Below are 18,658 nucleotides of genomic sequence, written 5' to 3'. Positions count from 1 at the left end.
ATGTCCTCCGACGATGAATTTGATTTGCCCATTGATGAATCATACATGGTCCACCATGGAAATATCACCCGTTTTTATTGGCAAAGTGTCCATGAAAAATTGGATGAAATAGTATGTGAATCCCAAGTGCCCACACTATCCATAGAAATTCAGTTGAAAGAATACTGCAGACGGATAGATGTAGAGGGACATCGATCCGAGGAGGAATTTCGTACAGTGGTGGAGACGTTCTCGAATGATCTCCACAATTTCTTGGAAGCCGAGACATCTAAAAGGCATGTTGCTGAGATGGTTTCCCACCTAAACATTCAGACAAATTGTGTTGAATCAGTGGCCTTGAATATTAGTGACATAGTGAAGAAGGCCCATGAAGTGGGAAGGAAGACGGTACATGTTGTTGCTGACTTTGAAGTTTTGATGTTGGTTGAAGAAGAAGAAGAAGAAGATGATGAAGAAGAAGAAGACGAAGATGAGACACTGGCTGAGGCCCTGAGAGAATCAATGGACTTGGCTTATGAGAGGAGGGCTAGTATAGTACCAGCATTAAGATCTTCAGTTGAAGTGTTGGAGAGGATGAGGTTCAACAAAGGAGAGTCAGACGAGATCAAATGTACAATTTGTCTGAATGAGTTGTGTACAGGGATGGAGGTCATACGTATGCCATGCTCACATATTTTTGATGTTGAATGCATAATTCAGTGGTTGGAGATTAACCATGTGTGTCCTCTTTGCCGGTTCAAGATGCCTCAACAGTTGGAGGAGATTTGATATTCTTCTTTATTTAAATCTTTAAAAATTGACCGACCCCAATTCACTTGGGAGGAATGTATACTGCTTGGCAAGGAGTGAGTCTTCAGTAACAAATTCAGGCTTTTGAATATCGTGCTTGCTAACAGTGCTTTGTGCCTAATGAGACGTTGCTCTATCAAGATAAAAGCATTAATTAATATTAGAAAAGCAATTCTTTATGTTATGGAATGTGCTCATTGTATAGATGTTTATAAAAATTGTTTTTATTCTTTTATTCTTTTTTAAGGGAAAGCCTTTATCAAAAAGAATGTTTCAATTATATATATATATATATATATATATATATATATATATATATATATATATATATATATATATATATATATATATATATATATATATATATATATTGGAATGCTCACCTGTACACTAGTTGTCACCCGTTCTTGTGAGAAATTTTCTAGAACTCATCTCACGTGAAATGAGTCCAAAATCTGAACATTTCATGTAATGCAGCACCTCATATAACCATTTCAGCCCAACTTTTACCTTGATCTAAAACTTTGGTGGGCTATGGCAAAAGAAAAATAGTTTCTTCCTTTGCATCTTTCTTCTTCCATAGACTACCAAAACTTTGGAATAAGGTAAAAGTTAGGCGGGTCCTTACTCTTGCTCCGGTGGTAGACTCTAAGGAGTTTCAATGCCTAGTCAAGGGTTCGAGTACCCATAGGTGGTGAAATTCCACTTAGACCATTAGGGTTTCATGGGGTGCTTCATAATGCATACCGTCCAGATTTTTAAGTTATGGGAGATGAGTTCTCAAAAATTTTTGATGAGAATCCATGAGCACTAGTGCACAAGTGAGTATTATATTTATATAGCGTCCTTACTCTTGCTCAGGTGGTAGACTCTCAAGAGTTTCAACTCTCGGTCAAGGGTTCGAGTATCCATAGGTGGTGAAATTCCACTAGTGTGAGTGTGTGGGGTGTGTGTGCGTGTGTAAAAAAAGAAGTATTATGTTTATATAGAACACCATCATGGGGTGCTTCATAACGTATACCGTCCAGATTTTTAAGCTTATAGTATGGGAGATGAGTTCTCAAAAAATATTGATGTTCAACACGCATCACGGTGGCCCATGCAACTCCACTTCATGGGAACTTTCCATGAGGTCGACCGCATAGAACCGTTTCCCGTGTATATATATATATATATATATATATAGAGAGAGAGAGAGAGAGAGAGAGAGAGAGAGAGATGCTCACCTGCCCACCTTTTTAGCTTTGCACACGTGTCGTGGGCACATAATTTGGATGGTCCACATGATGCAACACCCCTCGAAACTTTATGGGCACAATTTTTCGCATGATCCAAAACTCTAGTGGGCCATAGCAAAGAGATGCAAATCAAGGGAAGAAACTGTTTTCTTTTGCCATGGCCTGCCAGAGTTTTTTATCAGGCCGAAAGTTGGGATTGTGAGGTTTCAAGGGTTGCCGTATCACATGGACCATTCAGATTATGTGCCCACAACACGTGTGTAAAGGTGTGCATGGGTGCTCACATAAGAAGGTATGTAGGTGAGCATTCCTCTCTCTCTCTCTCTCTCTCTCTCTCTCTCTCCGTGTGTGTGGCTTTTCTTAAGTGTTTGGCTATTTTATGTAGATGGGTGTGAATAAGTAGCTTTTGATATATTGCTTGTAATGCCGTGATGATTATGTCACGTTCATTCCCTACATATATTAGGTTTAAAGGAAACAGTAGTGAATCGTATAACTAGAAAAAAAAAATAAAAAATACAACGAGTCTGAATTAGTGAAACCACGATCTCTTACTTCCCTATGTGGCTGCAACTTAAGTGCAGGTCAACCTTTAGCTCATACGGTCTATCAAAGTCCTTGGTTTGGGTTTAGGTTGAAAAATATGAATCCTTTTAATTAATTCAGCTTGATCAAGTTTAGCTCACACGGATCCTTACTCTTGCTCTGGTGGTAGACTCTAAGGAGTTTCAACACCCGGTCAAGGGTTCGAGTATCCATAGGTGGTGAAATCCCACTAAGGCGTGAGTGTGTGGGGGTGTGAGCGTGTAAAATAAAATTTAAAAAAAAAAAAAAAAAAAAAGAGTCGGCCCTGACATAGGCTGAATTAATATACCTCAATTTTCAATATCTATGCCAAAACACTACAAATAATTAATTAATTAATTAATTAATTAATTAAATCAAATTCAACGGTCGTATGGTGGTTTTCCAATGGCTAAAAGCTCTCGATGAATCCCTAAAAGCCGTTGGCAAAGGGAACTACCAAAAAAAAAAAGTGCTCCTATGGAGCCCATTGTAATACACATGAAGGCTCAAGTGAACCACATCGTAGGAAAAAAATAGAGATTTGTCTATGGTATGATCAACTTGGGGCTTCAATCTACCTCCTTTATGGGATCATGGCTTAAATTGTATTGTCAAAATGGATGGACAAAGTGGATAGACCACATACATCATGATGGGCCCCACGAGCCCCCTGACAGGACCGTCCATCTCCGTTTGTGCCAAAAAAAAAAAAAAACAGAGAGAGCCCATGATCATTTTTAAAAAAAAAAAAAAAAAATCATTGTGGGCTCCAAGGTCTCTCTCTCTATCTTTCCTAACCTTCCAAGTAGGAAAAAAATCACATTCTTTGGCTGGAAAAGGTTTTCTTTCATTTCTGGGGTTCTGCTTCTTATCATCTTTGATCCATTAGGGCCTGTTTGGATGCCTATAAGTTCTTTTAAGTTGTAAGTGACTTACCTGTAAGTGACTTACAGGTGAGAGTTACTTACAGGTAACTTGTTTGGATGCAAGTTGTAAGTCACTTACAGGTAAGTTACTTTTTCTGTTTGGATAACCTGTAAGTTACTTACAGGTAGAAAGTTGTATATTCACATCGAGCATATCTTAGATTGGGGAATCGTTCTAAAATGTTATAATCATATAAAAAAACATGGGATCAAATATGTTATTTTGTTAAGCCCATCAAGATGAATATTTGAGATAATTATTAAGCTAAAACAATCATCAAGTGGGCTATAAAAGTGGGCCCATGAATTCAAAAAATCTATAATATGGAGTAATAACTCAATTTAAGCATTGAGAATAAACTTAAAAACATTAATAGAAAATCTAGTAATTAAATTACTTGCATTCCAACTGTGCAATCTGATGTAATTTCCAAGGGCCAGCGCATCATCAATCCCACTCTATCATCAAAGTTTTTCTCATTCTCTAATGAGGAGTTTGATGCTCAGGATCTAAGAGATTCACAAACACTGATGTAGATCGTTAAATTACTTGCATTCTAACTGTGCAATCTAAGAGATTCACCAACACTGCGAGTACATCACAGGATCACCAACCACAGGCCACAGTGAGACCAACCAGATAAATGATCTACAGGATCACCAACCACAGGCCACAGTCCCTGATAGTTTCATGGGATGCTGCATTACATGGTCCGTTCGGATTAGAGGCCCATGACACGTGTGAAAAAATACGCAGGTGCATATAAGTGACTGTTTGGATGCCAGCGTGCCTTATAGAGTAACGTCAAACCACTCCCGTTTTCAAATGAGAAAAAAAAAAGGGTAGATGAAACCCTACCGTTTTAGGAGGAGAAGAGACGGAAGGTAGTAACTGCAGCGAGAGATTGCAGAGACGGAGAGAGATTTGGTGGGTTGGTGCGTTTCTCCCTCTTCCCCTCTTTTTAAAAATCTGACCGTTGAGCCTGTAAGTGACTTACAGGGAAGTGACTTCCCACCCCCATCCCCCTGCGGTTTTTTGGTAGATTTGCTTGTAAGTGACTTACAGGTTGTAAGTTACTTACAGGTGATTTTTCTCCCCCAAACACCACCTGTAAGTGACTTCCCTGTAAGTAACTTCCCACTTACCCAACTTACAGGCATCCAAATAGGCCATTAGGAGTTCGACAAGAAAGAAAGGATTTCCGCGATCTGTTAGGAATTTGACAGATAGGAAAGGATTTTGAGATATTTTATGGTTTATTCACCTTATTTTCTATTATAGGGGTTGTTGTGGGATTCAAGATTGAAATCCATTGGGATTTGAGGGATTCTTGGGTTCTCCCTTAGATCTAGCAAATTTCTGAAGAGAGCTAGAATTTATAGCGAAAAGGGAAGGGATTTTGGCTTCCCTATGTTCGAACTGCAAGAGAAAGGATTCTAGGGTGTCAATTTGAAGGTATTGGATTTTTTTGGTTTCTTTCTTGAAAGAAGAAATTCAATATTTTTACTCTGATGTCCGGATTCTAGGGTGTCAATTTGAAGGTATTGGATTTTTTTGGTTTCTTTCTTGAAAGAAGAAACTCAATGTTTTTACTCTGATGTCCTCCACAACGAACACTTTCTTCAGCTCTTAATACTGTTGCTCTGAATTTTTAACTGTTGCTATCTAGTACTCATTTTAATTAATTTTTCCATGCAGCCGATTACTTTCAAGGCATTTCTTTTGATATTGTATCATCCTTTCATGTATGTATATTTATTTGCTAAGATTTTCCTATGTATGCTTGAACACCTTGTTCCTTTATGAACCTATCCATGTATTGATCTAAAGTTTACATGCCAACCTTTAAATGTTTTTGAGGCACTTTCTTTTCTTTTTTCTTCAATTCTCTTCTTCTTCTTCCTCTTCTTTTTTTATGTCTTAGATGTCATGAATATTTGCTTGGCTTCTATTGGCAGCAAGTCTGAAGTGGGCGTAATGGGTATCCTATTGTCCATTGCCAAAACCAAGTACATATTGGATGAGATGCCCAAATTTCGGTAAAAAACAAAGCCTTGTAAGTCCATAAAATACATTAAAATATGTTAACAAACATTTGTAAATACTTCAAATATGGGCTAATAATAAGTGAATTTGGAGGTTTTAAGTGAGTTGTGCTCTGAAATGAAACCCGTATGTATTGGACGATACTTATTGGTTTCGGATGCTACTCCAAAATCTTTCTTGGAGTCATGGCAGCAGCTGGTTAACTAATGTAGTGCCTGATTTTCTCTTCTTCTTTTTTTTTTTTCTTTTTCTTTTTATCGTGATTTCCTCGTATATCCACATATCCATGTGTTGTTATTCTGTATCTAATGGCATGAAGCAAGGCTATCGGCTTTTCTGTCCTGTTGATTTAGTGAAATGCTTCAGCTTCATTCAGTAGCCCCAACTTGGAGAAGTAAAAAAGGTAGGCTGGTTATGTATGCACCAGAATTTTGATAGAAAAATCATCTCGGATTGTACTGGTAGGACAGCTTAGCTTATGTATACAAACTTGATCACGGTTTAATGGTGAAGACCAAAGACAAGCTTACATTGTGGCCGGCCCACTTGCATCAAGAACTAGACATGCCAATTGTATTTCGCCTTAACATTTACTAGCCTAGTAAATCTTGGAGCAGCTTCTTGATGATCCTTTAACTCTTTATATGGTGGTGTTTAAACAATTGCTAGAACTAAGCATATAGTTGTGTGGCGAATTTGATCAGTTTACTTTGAATACTTTGAAAATCAACTAATCTAATGTCAAGAAAAAAAAATGCAAATGATCAAAGAAAGAGGGGAACAGAAGCATCATTGCTAACTAGTCTCCTTAGATGCATAATTTGAGACCTGTTAATCTGTCTCCCCAACCAGACTCCACACACTTCCAATTTCATTGCCTGAACCAGTATTCCCTCTCAATTCCCAATTTCTGATGTGGTGGCTCCTCCACCGGTGAATCTTCCACTCCCTTCCCCTGCCTTTCTGGGGGCCCTGGCTCTCAAAATGATAGGATATATGCACCTGGAAGCTCAACCTATCCAGCCCCTGCCACCCCCAAAGAAGCTTGAAATTCAACATTCAGATCATCCTGATTAACAGGTTGAACGTTGTTCAGCTGGTAGACCAACAAGTTTTTATTGCACTGCACCTGTTCCCCACTGTTGACAGAGCTGTAAAAGCTGTTGGTAAGTGGACTCTCTAGTGAAGCTATGTAGATGATCACGGTGGCTCAGAAATCCTCAGAAATCCTTTCTATCCAGAGTATAAGAGCTGCTGCTAGCCAGATGGGTCCCAGGATCAGCAAATCCCCTTTGCAGGTGATCCACAGATGCCTGAGCAAGAGAATTACCACTCTAGAATAATCTCGTACATCTAGGAACAGTGTCAGGGCCTGCACTCCTAAGAATCACTGTCACAACAAACACATTTGGACACTATTTGTATGCCTGCCTATTGAAGAACCACATCAACCAGCACAGCTTGTGCATAACCTTCCATAAGAACACCGCCAGCTTCGGTGGAATATACTTATTATAGGCCCAGCGTGTCCACAACTAGATAAGAAGCTTAGCCCGAACATGCTCCTAACCAGACTTTAGGGAGAACTTACCTGAAGATTTCAAGGCCCATATGAATCAATCATCCCTGTCCATGACCTTTATATTTTCCCCTAAATGCACTGAAGAATGTCAGCCAGCACTGCATCCTCAAGATCCAAGAAGTTCCAAGCTCCATCCTGAACCAAAAAATAGCTACTCTGGCATCCTGGAGATGCTCCGGGATTCTAACTTCATTCGCACCAACCAAAAGCCTAAGTCCTGTCAAATTTTGAGACCAAAAATCCATCTCACACCGGAAAACCATCAATCTAAAATGTTGAAAGGTTCAGAAGCTTCCAGGCTAGGTCTTTCCACAACTTCAATCCCCCAGCCTAAGAGATACGATCAGTTTTGATAAATTTGTTAAGATACTTGACCCCAAAAAGCTTTGCCCAAAGAGATTCACCCAACAATAAGTTCCAACACATCTTAATGCGAAAGCTTTGCATCACATCCCCCAACCTTCTTACCCCTAAGCCTCCTTCTGAAGTTGGAAAGAAGATTCTAGCCCATTTAACCCAATGCCTGTTTTTCTTGCCCTCTGATTCACTCCAAAAGAAATCCACGAGCACTACCTCCATTTTTTTATGGATGAATATCGGGATTTTAAAAAGCAACCAAGACATGCATAGGATAGCTAGCTAGCACATACTTGATGATTAGTGTAATTCTCAACGACAGCAGCTTCACTTTCCATCCTTTGATTTTTCTTGGTCATCTGAACAAGGAAGAGCAAGTGGCTAACCCGAAGCCTCCCCTTCAAAAGAGGAACCCCCAGATAGGACATGGGCAATGCGGATTGCTTGAAACCTGTCAGCTGAGTGATGCTCTGAGCATGAGAGCCTATCACCTTGTCGAATGATAATAAGTAGCTTTTCCTTGCATTAATCCTTTGTCCTGATGCCTTCTCACAATTCACTAGAAATTTCTTCATTTCCTAAACCAGGGATTGCCCGCCATTGAGAAAGAATCATGTCATCAACAAAGAGAAAATGGGATATCAAAGGGCATAATCAGGGCAGGTGGAACGGTTAGCATGCACCGGATATCATGAGGTTTCTGAGTCCCCTACTCAGAACTTTCGCTGTTAGGATAAATATGCTAGAAGAAATCAGATCACCTATCAAAGCCCTCAGAAGGACATGAAGAAACCTATGGCTCAACCATTAATAATAATACAAAACCAGCAGTCATTCCAACGCCTTTCCATCATATCTATGCAGCCCTGAGTAAAGCCAAACTTTTGGAGGACAAAGGAAATGAAGCTCCATTCAAGCAGATCATACGCCTTTTCCATATTCAGCTTCTAGATGAGATTATCCCCACAAACCCTCTGGTCAATTTCATTCACAATTTAACTAGTTATATTAATGTTCTTAGCCATCAATCTTCGTTGAACAAAAGTTCCATGTTCTTCTAAGATGATATGGGGAAGGATGCTTGCTAATCACATAGCAACAATCTTAAAGAAAACCCTGTATATGCATTTGCAAAGACTTATGGGACTGAAGTCTATTAAATACTTCAGGTTAACTGTTTTCAGGACCAAGCAAATCAATGTGCATAAAAAGGACATGAAAATAGGACCACCTGAGAAAAATTTGCAAGCATCAGTAGAGATATCCTCTCTAACAATATCTCAAGCATGAGTAAAAGAAGCTTCCGGAGAAGCCATCTGATGCAGGACATGAAAATCAAATATGATATGCAAGATCTCAGGCTTTAGATTATACTAATTCAGAAAAAATCACATAAAATTTCACATCCCACACAAAAGTTCAAACATTCAAGCAAGGAGAATTTGTGCGACTCCAGGCCTATATAGGCTAGGGCTGGATCAGTAAAATTATGGAACAAACGATACTCAAAGGGAAGTAAAAAATCATCCACACATGCACAACAATCAGTCCCTAATCCAAGGGATTCACCAATTCCAATTCGGAGAACCTTAGGGTAAAAAAAGGGACAAATAAATTGAAAGTAATGCAATCTATGGTTAGGGTTATGGAGAATAGGTATGATAGGAGTTCTCGAGTTGTGGAAATCCAATTGGGTGCGAAGCTCTCCCTTCATCGAAGGGCTAACTACCGTGGTGAGAAGTCACATCGATCCTGATTCGCCCCCATCCTCTACCATCTCTAATTCTCATCTCCTACCACCATCCGCACTTCAAATCTGTCCTTTATTGCAACAATTTTCCTATTTATAGCAGAATTTCAGATTTTGGCCCTGCAGAATGGTTGAATTATGGATGGATTTTGGGGGTTTTGGAGTGGAGGCACTATAAGAAAAGGGGGCTTTAGCCTCAGTTCAAAACTGTGGCTACAAAGGTTAAAAACTGAGGCTAAAGCCTTTAGCCTCAGTTTTGCCTCAGTTATCCAAACCGAGGTTGAAACTCCCATGGCTAAAGGCTTTAGCCTCAGTTTTAGCAACTGAGGCTAAAACGGCTTATAGCCTCGGTTCTTCAAGTGAAGCTAAATCTATTTTTAGCCTCTATTGTTTCCAACCGAGACTAAATCCAAATTTAGCCTCGGTTGCCTCCAATTGAAACTAAATCTATTTTTAACCTCGGTTCTCAACAACCGAGGCTAAAGCCTTTAGCCACGGGATTTGTAGTCTCAGTTTAGGTAACTGAGGCAAAACTGTGACTAAAGATAGATTTATCCTTTGTTGGCATCAACTGAGGCTAAATTCACTTTTTAACCTAAGTTATCAACAACTGAGGCTAAATCATTTATTTTAACCCATTCATAAATCTGTGCATAGTCAGTCATTCATTCATTCAATCAAATACAATGTTTGTTTCGTGCCACAAACCACAAAATCACAAGTTGTTGCTACGTTATTGTATTTGCAGGGCAAACCCAACAGTGAAAGAAAAATACTACTGAACATTTTCTTTCCCTCATCAAAAAGCCCCCAAGCATAGAACATCTACTTTGGCATAAAGGAAAACACAATCTGCTTCAATCAAGTAAACCTCTTTTTCCGACTCAGACGAAGATACATCCTCAGAACTGCTGATTTCAGGCTTCTTCTTTGGTGCCACATCAAAAGAAGCTTTTGACTTCTTGCCACTCTTCTGCTTCTCGACTGTTTCCTCTACTTCTCTCTTCAGCTTTTTGGCAGCAAATTGTTTCTCAATAGGACTCCTCTGGATGCCTCTTTCCTGAAAATCGCCAAACTTAATGCTCTAACTAATTCTCAAAAATAAAAATCAATAGAAAAATAAATAAAACGGGCACAAAAAGTATGAACCTTTCTTCACAGATTTCACTGGTGAAATTGCCATAGGAGTTGCAGCAACCTGTATTGCAATAAGAAAGCATATAATAACAAAATTGCTGAAGACAAAATTTCGTCGATTTAAGTGAATACCAAACTGATATATGATAAATATATTACTTTAAAAACAAATGCCGGTGTAACCTATATACAATGTGTATAATAAAACATGTCAGATTCTTATTTATTTTTAGCTGTCCATTTTTCGTGCCGGTGTAACCTACTTCAAATGTAAACTAGCCTGATTTTTTAGTTGGACTGCATCCTTTGTGTGGCCCACCTGATGAACAGCTACGGATCTCGATTTATGCTAGTAATTGGCATTCCAACAATTTAAAAGAAATGCAGCTACAAAGAAATGAGATACTTGATAAAATGAGATGCCGGTGCGGTTCTCCGGTCACAGGATTGCCGCCTTTCTAGACGGTGAGAATGGCGGGATGGGCGATTGAATTTCCAACTAGTCAAAGTAGATCAAAAGAGAAGATTCAACCCCAATCAAAGAAAAAAAAATGATGAGCTTTCTTAATAACTTAATTTGTGGATGAAAACAACCATTTTTTCTCATTTCAATTAGTGTTTTTGGGGCCAAACCAAATCCTTAATTTTCCGCCACTGATTTTCATAATAAATCTTCTTCTTCTTTTTTTTTTTTTTGGGGGATGGGTGTGTTTCTAATTCTATATTTGAATTGAGTAATTATAACAAAGAGTACATAGTATTTGCATGTAGATCTACCACCATATGTGTGTGTGTGTGTGTGTGTGTGTGGCAATGATATGCATGGACCATTGTGATCGAGATGTTGGTGGTTCGTAGGATTTCCACCACCAACCAATATTATCAGGAAAATCTTGCTGAGAATCTCATTATAATATTACTTCTAAATAATTTCTGTTAAAATCACAATAATTTCACAACAAAATCACAAAATAAAAAATAAAAAATAAAAATACCGCTGATATATAAAAATCTAGCTATATTATCATAATAACATCATTTAATCAGATTATCAATAATACCACAAGATTTTCCAAATCATGGTGATATTTGTAATAATGGCTACGATGAAGCAAATAGGGTGCATGGTTGCAGCAGTTTTTCATAATTTGATGTCATTTGTTCAATGCAGAGGATTCAGAAGTAAAACATATGGATCAGATGAATATTGGACAGGTTGCATCATCAGTTGGATCTCCAAGATCAGTGATATTTATGCCAAATATCAAAGGAAGATTAATGCTTTATGTGCATGATCTAGGAACCATGAAAATAGAACCCATTGTAAGAAACAAAAAAGTGTGGATTTAGATATTATTATATTATTCTAATGGTGGCTCTGATGAAAATAGAAGTGAAACTTGATTTGCAATACAGAACCAGCAAATAATTCAAATCCAGAGGCATCAAGATTCTTGTCATACTGAAAAACACATTCGCTTGACCCAAAGCTTTAAATCACTCAAAGGCAACAAGAAAATACAGAACATAACTTCCAAAAGAAGGGGAAAAAAACAATATATAAAATAATAAAAATAATAAAAATAATAAATAAATAAAAAAGATCCCTACAGTCAATTTAGTGACTAAAATGGAAAAATCAATGAATATTACAGGAACAAAAATGCAAGAGAATAGCTAGCAGCACATTTTGTTATATATATATAAGGCATATATTATTCTCTATTATGTAACATGTACTGCTGAGAAAATAATGGCTGTTATTTTGGAAGAAAATGGTTGTTATTTAAAGGGCATTTCCATTGACTGTTTCGGTTATAATGGTTATTACATGCTTTATAGCATTTTTTAGCCTTTTATTTAACCCCTTATCAAATATTTCATAAATCAACCAACATACTAAATAAAAAATAAAAAATAAAAAATTGCAAGTAATTCGCATCATGCAAGCAAGCCGACATGAAGCCAAAAAGAAATTTTCAATCAAATCCAAACCAATCCAATTCAAAGAGAACAAAATTTTCAGTTTGGATTAAACTGCCTGAAATGATTACTATAGTTGAATCCGAAGCTTCGAAACCAGCCGACAAGCCTCCAAGTTCTCAATGAATAACCTGAAATAAGATTTGGATTTAGTCTCTAAAAAAAATCAATGACAATAACTGAGAGGAAAGATAAAATCAAATCAATAAACTTCGAAAAATCAAATACAATAAAAAATCGAATAAAACAAAAACTGTCATTAATTTAGATCTTGATCTAAAGCTATTTGTAGAAATTATATTGCAATGGCTCAAGTATCAACCTCAAATCTTGGTGAAGATACAGACGGCCTCCATCGATCCCTAAGATGATGTTGAAGTGCTTCTCCCAATCTAGCAACTTGCTTCGTTTTTCATCTTCATGTTTCCATCCAAATGTATCAAATCATTAGTCATGCTAATCCAAACATAAGCTTGAATTGAAAGTTTCTTATGGTTATATAGACAAACCAAATCAGTGAGGTAGTTCCAAGCATCCCAAGCTCAATAGCCCGAACCAACTAGCATACAGTACTAAAGGCATACTAATAATCGCGACTAAATAGACAATTTGATAAACAAGTAATTTTTGAGCTGATAAAAAATAACAGATGAATTTTAAATAGATAGGCATTAGCAAGTAACAATGCTCTTAAACTAAAACCACGATAAAACTTGAAGAAAAGAAAAGAAGAACGAGGAAGCTACCGTATTCCACTAGAACCAACTATTGAATGATGATCCTAGTGTAAATGCACAGACTATGAACACAAGTCTGCAGCTATCAGAAGGTAAGTAAGGATTGCCATTGGTTGGGCAAAATAAACATTAAAACATCAACAACCAAGTCAAGTTTTGGTAAATAATGTGAAAAACGAAACAATTCAAGAAGTAAAAGAGCGTAGACAATTCAAGAACTACATAATTGGAAATGAGATCTCAGAGTAGCATATATACCTTGTCCATCTGTAGTTAACATCCTTCTCATTATAGGCAATAAAATGGGCTCAATTTGTATAAAAAGATGGGGAATCTGGCTCACAGATTCAAGAATTGTGCTTATAGAACACAAACAACCAACGGCAACCAGAGCACCAGGATCCTTTGACTCATCATCAGCTTCAGAGTTATCCATAAACTTCCAAAATGCAAAAGCCTAAAACCAGGATCCTCTGGATAACTGAAGTATGCATCCCACTTGCTTCCAGTCAAGGCATGAGGACACAATAATAACATGATTTCAAGCAACCATGACCTGAAATGAAAGTGCATTGTGTCATCAAATGCACTGTAGGGCATAAGCATAACCAGTCTCACAAATAACGATTAATACCAAGACTTATACAATCACCAAGACTTCCTCAGGCACACCAAATTTTCACTGGATGTTATAACAAGGAAATTACCATCACTATGTCAAGAAAATGCTTTTCTGCTACAACAACCATCTGTTACATGTGCCAGCATACCGTACAAAGATACAAATTTGCAAGAGTATCCTGTCCCGAAATATTTACAACGGATGAATTTTATGACCAGTTTTGAAGAGCTTGAAAAGAGGATGAAAGGAAGACCTAAAAGGACCGAGGTGATGACAGGGATACCAAAATTTGTTCATTTACTAATGACATGGCCATATTAATGATTGGAGAAAGAAGATTCTAAACCCCAAATAATTGGGATAAGCTATTATGATGAAGATGATACACGTTGCACGCCACTTGCTAGCTTCCTGTAGTGAGAATACTTCAATGAACCATGGGTGATAGGAAACCTGGCCCATTAAGTAAGAGGAATCAGTATACTGATGCATCCAGATCAGTACATTCATGCTTCATTAGCCAGCTAGAGAAGGTAGGACCGAAGGGAATCGACTGGAGAATAACCGTGTTGCTGGAACAACTGACTCAAAACACCTTTTAAAGGATTACGTGTTACGATTGGATCAAACTTGAGTCCAACACCCTTACCTAAACCAGGGGGTCCTAAAGCAACAACCATGAAAGTGGGACCCACAGTGCACCCTAAAAAAACTATCAAGGTTGGAGTATCTAAATCATCCAATCAATATCCATATTTTCCAAGTCAACATCTGCATTTTTTTTTCCCATAACAATTTGCAGGTCAAGAGATTAGGATCCTTCCAATCTAGGAAGCTTGGGGAATCATCCATCCACAGTGCAATCAGTAAACCATAGCGCCCACTCCTACAGAGACTGGAAACATCAGACGCCATATGTCCTGATGCATCAGAACTTAAAAAACCGTTACACAAAATCTTGAAGAAAAAGAAATCTCCAAGGACAAACATCCCAAGCTTACTTTTCATGTAAAATGTCAAGTTTCAAAGTAAAATTTACAGATTTTCTTAAAATAATCCTACAAAAATAGTGACTTTTTAAAAGATCCTATAAAATATCCATAAACAGATGGTGTCAAGTCATAAAAAATCTACAGCAAAAGGTTCAGATCCGCACCACGCAAAAGAATCAAAAGCCAAATTTGAACTGAAACAAAGAAAATCAAGAGCTATTCCTCAGAATCCATACTCGGAGAATAGAAACACCAACTTTCAAAGCCAAATCAGCAATATCAGGGGGCAAAAATCCTTCAAAAATGTGACGTTTGAAACCATTACTCACATTATCCTACACTAACAACGTCAGATTTTCTCAAAAACAGAGATTCAAAACTAAAATGAATAGACAAATCAAAAGGCAACATCACCTCTTCAGATTGGCAATAGGTTGGAGCTCAACAACGTCTATTGCTGTTGATGACGGAGATGCGGTAGGGTTTCAGCGGTTGGTGGATGCAATGTAAGGATTGCAGATCGAGAGTCGGACAGAGAGAGGGAAAATGAGAGAGAGACAGAAGGGGAAAACCAGAGCCCAAATAGAGATCCAAGTTGCAGCATCTACAATAGGCTGATCGATTTGGTGCTCTTGCTGGCGCTTTCCGGGATGGAGCTTGCTCTGATCGTGATATCTCTTGTTCAGAGATCGGGCTTGGGAGAAGGAACCGCGAACCGATGGCGAAAACGAGATGGATTTTGGTAATCGAGGGCTGGGAAGAGTTGAGAGACCGTGGATTGAGGTGACGTAGAGGGATTTGGTAAGAAGATGGAGTGAAATTGGGTTGATTCTAGGGTTAGGGCCTGGTAGATTTGAATGATTTTAGAAAGGGGTTGGTGGAAGAGAGCGAACGCAGACCTCTGCGATGAAAGGGGGAATATAGAACGGGAATAGCCAGCCGCGAGAATGAAATAGACCTCGTCTGATTTTTTTCTGTAATGGAATTTTAGCTACGGCTTTCATGTCCTTCGGCTACAGTTTAAAGACGTATCAATAAAGCTACGTATATTTGCTCGTATTCTGCAACCTTTGCTCCTTTCTTTGGTAGTGAGATGGACGGTCAAGATTAATCACCTGGTCCAAATGGTTCTTGACGACCAGGCACTTCAGCTGATGACTACTGAGATGGACGGTCAAGATTAATCACCAAAACTTTTCAATTAAACCGATCTGGACATTCCAAATCACTAAGGGCAGACTTTTAACCTCAGTTTCTAACCAACCAAGGCAAAAGGGTAGATTTTTTGCCTCAGTTTTTCACCAACCGAGGCAAAAGGGGAGACTTTGGCCTCAATTTCTCACCAACCGAGGCAAAATGGTAGATTTTTGGCCTCAGTTTCTCACCAATCGAGGCAAAAAGGCAGACTTTTAGCCTCAATTGCTCACCAACCGAGGTAAAAGAGTAAACTTTTAGCCTCTGTTGCTCACTAACCAAGGCAAAAGGGCAGACTTTTGGCCTCAGTTGCTCACCAACTGAGGCAAAAGGGCAGACTTTTGGCCTCAGTTGCTCACCAACCGAAGCAAAAGGGCAGACATTTGGCCTCAATTTCTCACCAACTGAGGCAAAATGGTAGACTTTTGGCCTCAGTTGCTCACTAACCGAGGTAAAATGACAGACTTTTGGCCTCCGTTTCTCACCAATTGAGGCAAAAGGGCAGACTTTTGGCCTCTGTTTCTCACCAACCGATGTAAAAGGGTAGACTTTTGGCCTCAGTTGCTCACCAACAGAGGCAAAAGGGTAGACTTTTAGCTTTAGTTGCTCACCAACCGAGGCAAAAGGGCAAATTTTGATCTTAGTTTCTCACCAACTAAGGCAAAAGGACATACTTTTGGCCACAGTTTCTCACCAATTGAGCCAAAAAAATGAACTTTTAACCTTAGTTCCTTTACAACCGAGGCTAAAAAGCACATTTAACCTCCTTTTTTTGAACCGAGGCCAAAAAATTGAGGCCAAAGGCCTACTTTCTTATAGTGAGAGGAAGATGGGTTTCGGGTTTTGGGTTTTTGGGGGATGGTTCAAGTTTGTTTACTGCATGGTGTGGCCGAGAAAATCTTAGGTCTTCAGCTCTGAGACATAGTGGTTGAGCACCAGATTCTGGTGAAAGTGTTGGATTTTGGGTAGTGGCATATGGTAGTGATGGAGTCGGTCATGGATGGATTTTGGGGGTTTTGGAGTGGAGGGGAAGATGGGTTTGGGGTTTTAGGGGTGTTGGGTTTTTGGGGAATGGGTTCAAGTTTGTTTGCTGCATGGTATGGCTGAGAAAATCTTAGGTCTTCGGCTCTGAGACATAGGTGCATGCAGGCTCATCAGGGGAAGATATGTTGTGTGGTAACATAGAAGATGATACACCACACATTGGTGTATAGCTTTAATCCCATGAAAACCTCATAATAAAGAAGAGTACAAAGGAGATGAACTTTCTATTCCACTCAACTTGGGAGGGATCCTAGCAAGGTATGTATCTTTATGGGAATATTTTGTTACAATTTGAGTTTTCTTACATCGGTTGATGCATGTCCTTCCTTTTTTATTGCATCCTTGCCTCTTGATTAGAGATTTCGAGTTTGGTTCTACATTTCATCTTATTTCCATAAAATCGCTTGAAATCTCTGCAAATCTTTGGTTTTCTTTGGGTTTTTGTAAATCGGGTTTTGTTTCTATTGTTTGTTTGACATTTTTTGAAAATTTGATCCTTTTTATGGGGATCTTTTGTCTTTGGTTGATGCATTACAATTTTAGGGGATCTATTCCACCTTATCACCATCCTCAGTTGTTGGACATTTCCACAATACAAAGAAAAGATGGAGCATTTCTTTATGCTTTTGTTCAAACAATGATGTGAAACATGAATTCTCAATTTCGCCACAATTGATAGCCTATCGCCTATCGTTCAACCTATTCAAAGATGCAGCGCACTTCGTTGCATCGCCAGATGATCAAGACCATCCATCAGGTCACCCAAAACAACTAACTGATGAGAGAATCCTAGCTACCCAATATTCTCGGTTGAATGTGGACTTTCGGCCTATTTTTATCATCCAATTGATATCATCTTTGTACAGTCCCATTAACCATAGGATTCATGAAATTGATGGATCAGATGTTCCACCCACGAGATGCAAGGTCCTAGTTAAGAAATAGATACCCAAGCATAAGGGAAGGCTCCAAATAGAACATGGGCCAATAGGCCTCTTAAAATCTATGTCAGGGGGCCATTTGTAGCTCTATCATTTCCTTGCATAGGCAAATGTTTGTCTGAGTAGAGGAAGAAGCAAAGGTTGTATTTATTTCAGAATGCATATTAAGCGGCCACCCAAGTCTTCAGTATTAATTGTTATGCTTATTACAAATAATCAAATCACTTGGTTTTTTGTGCACTGGTTACGGAAAAATAATCCATCGGCCTTTGTATTTACTATTTCCTTGGATATTTCTCTACCAAGATAATTGTTGCTGGTCGTTGATAATCTGTTGCTTGTCATTTGAATTCATTGTTGTTTTTGAGGAGCACATGATGACAAGATGGAACTCATTATTTAAAACTATTTTTCATTGCATTCCGTTAACTTAGATCAAGAGGCCTTTCCAGCAATCGCAAATACTAGTGCAAAAACAAAAGAATGCATATGAAGAGATGGCATATAATGGTAAATACATAAAACCAAACATTGTAAGGGTCAGAGACACCCATATCCACAACAGCACAATGTTTTATATTCATCCATCAAATCGCACACCTTGCATGTATAACTAGTATTTCTTACTTAATTTCTTTCTATCACTATGAATAGTTATCGTGTGCTATACATGTCGTATAATATGCAAATTCACATGATTCTTACCACACAAAAGAATCAACCGTGTAGTCTCCCAAGACATTTAACAAAGG

At 38.4% G+C, this 18,658-nt stretch overlaps 1 protein-coding gene across 7 annotated transcripts; it reads right to left on the bottom strand.

Annotated features, from left to right (window-relative positions):
- Positions 1-9,904: 9,904 nt before the first annotated feature.
- Positions 9,905-15,953, bottom strand: LOC131248868 (importin beta-like SAD2 homolog). Of its 7 annotated transcripts, none has more exons than XR_009172512.1 (4): positions 13,372-14,256; positions 12,699-12,792; positions 10,406-10,454; positions 9,905-10,316 (listed from the first exon to the last, which is right to left on the bottom strand). XR_009172512.1 is itself a non-coding variant. In XM_058249361.1 (3 exons), exons 1-3 carry the CDS (start codon positions 13,547-13,549, stop codon positions 10,262-10,264), a joined length of 327 nt encoding a protein of 108 aa, XP_058105344.1. In that variant the 5' UTR covers positions 13,550-13,842; the 3' UTR covers positions 9,905-10,261. The 7 variants fall into 7 exon arrangements, 4 of the variants coding, with proteins under 4 accessions (XP_058105344.1, XP_058105346.1, XP_058105347.1 ...); XR_009172511.1 differs by lacking the exons at positions 9,905-10,316; positions 10,406-10,454 and adding exons at positions 12,429-12,507; positions 14,385-15,953 and having other exon boundaries at positions 13,372-13,669; XM_058249361.1 differs by lacking the exon at positions 10,406-10,454 and having other exon boundaries at positions 13,372-13,842.
- Positions 15,954-18,658: the final 2,705 nt, after the last annotated feature.

Source organism: Magnolia sinica, chromosome 6, assembly GCF_029962835.1.
Source record: "Magnolia sinica isolate HGM2019 chromosome 6, MsV1, whole genome shotgun sequence".
In the NCBI taxonomy this organism is placed as follows: Eukaryota; Viridiplantae; Streptophyta; class Magnoliopsida; order Magnoliales; family Magnoliaceae; genus Magnolia; species Magnolia sinica.
Note: the sequence above shows the minus strand (reverse complement) of the source record. Positions and strands in the feature narration are given on the sequence as shown.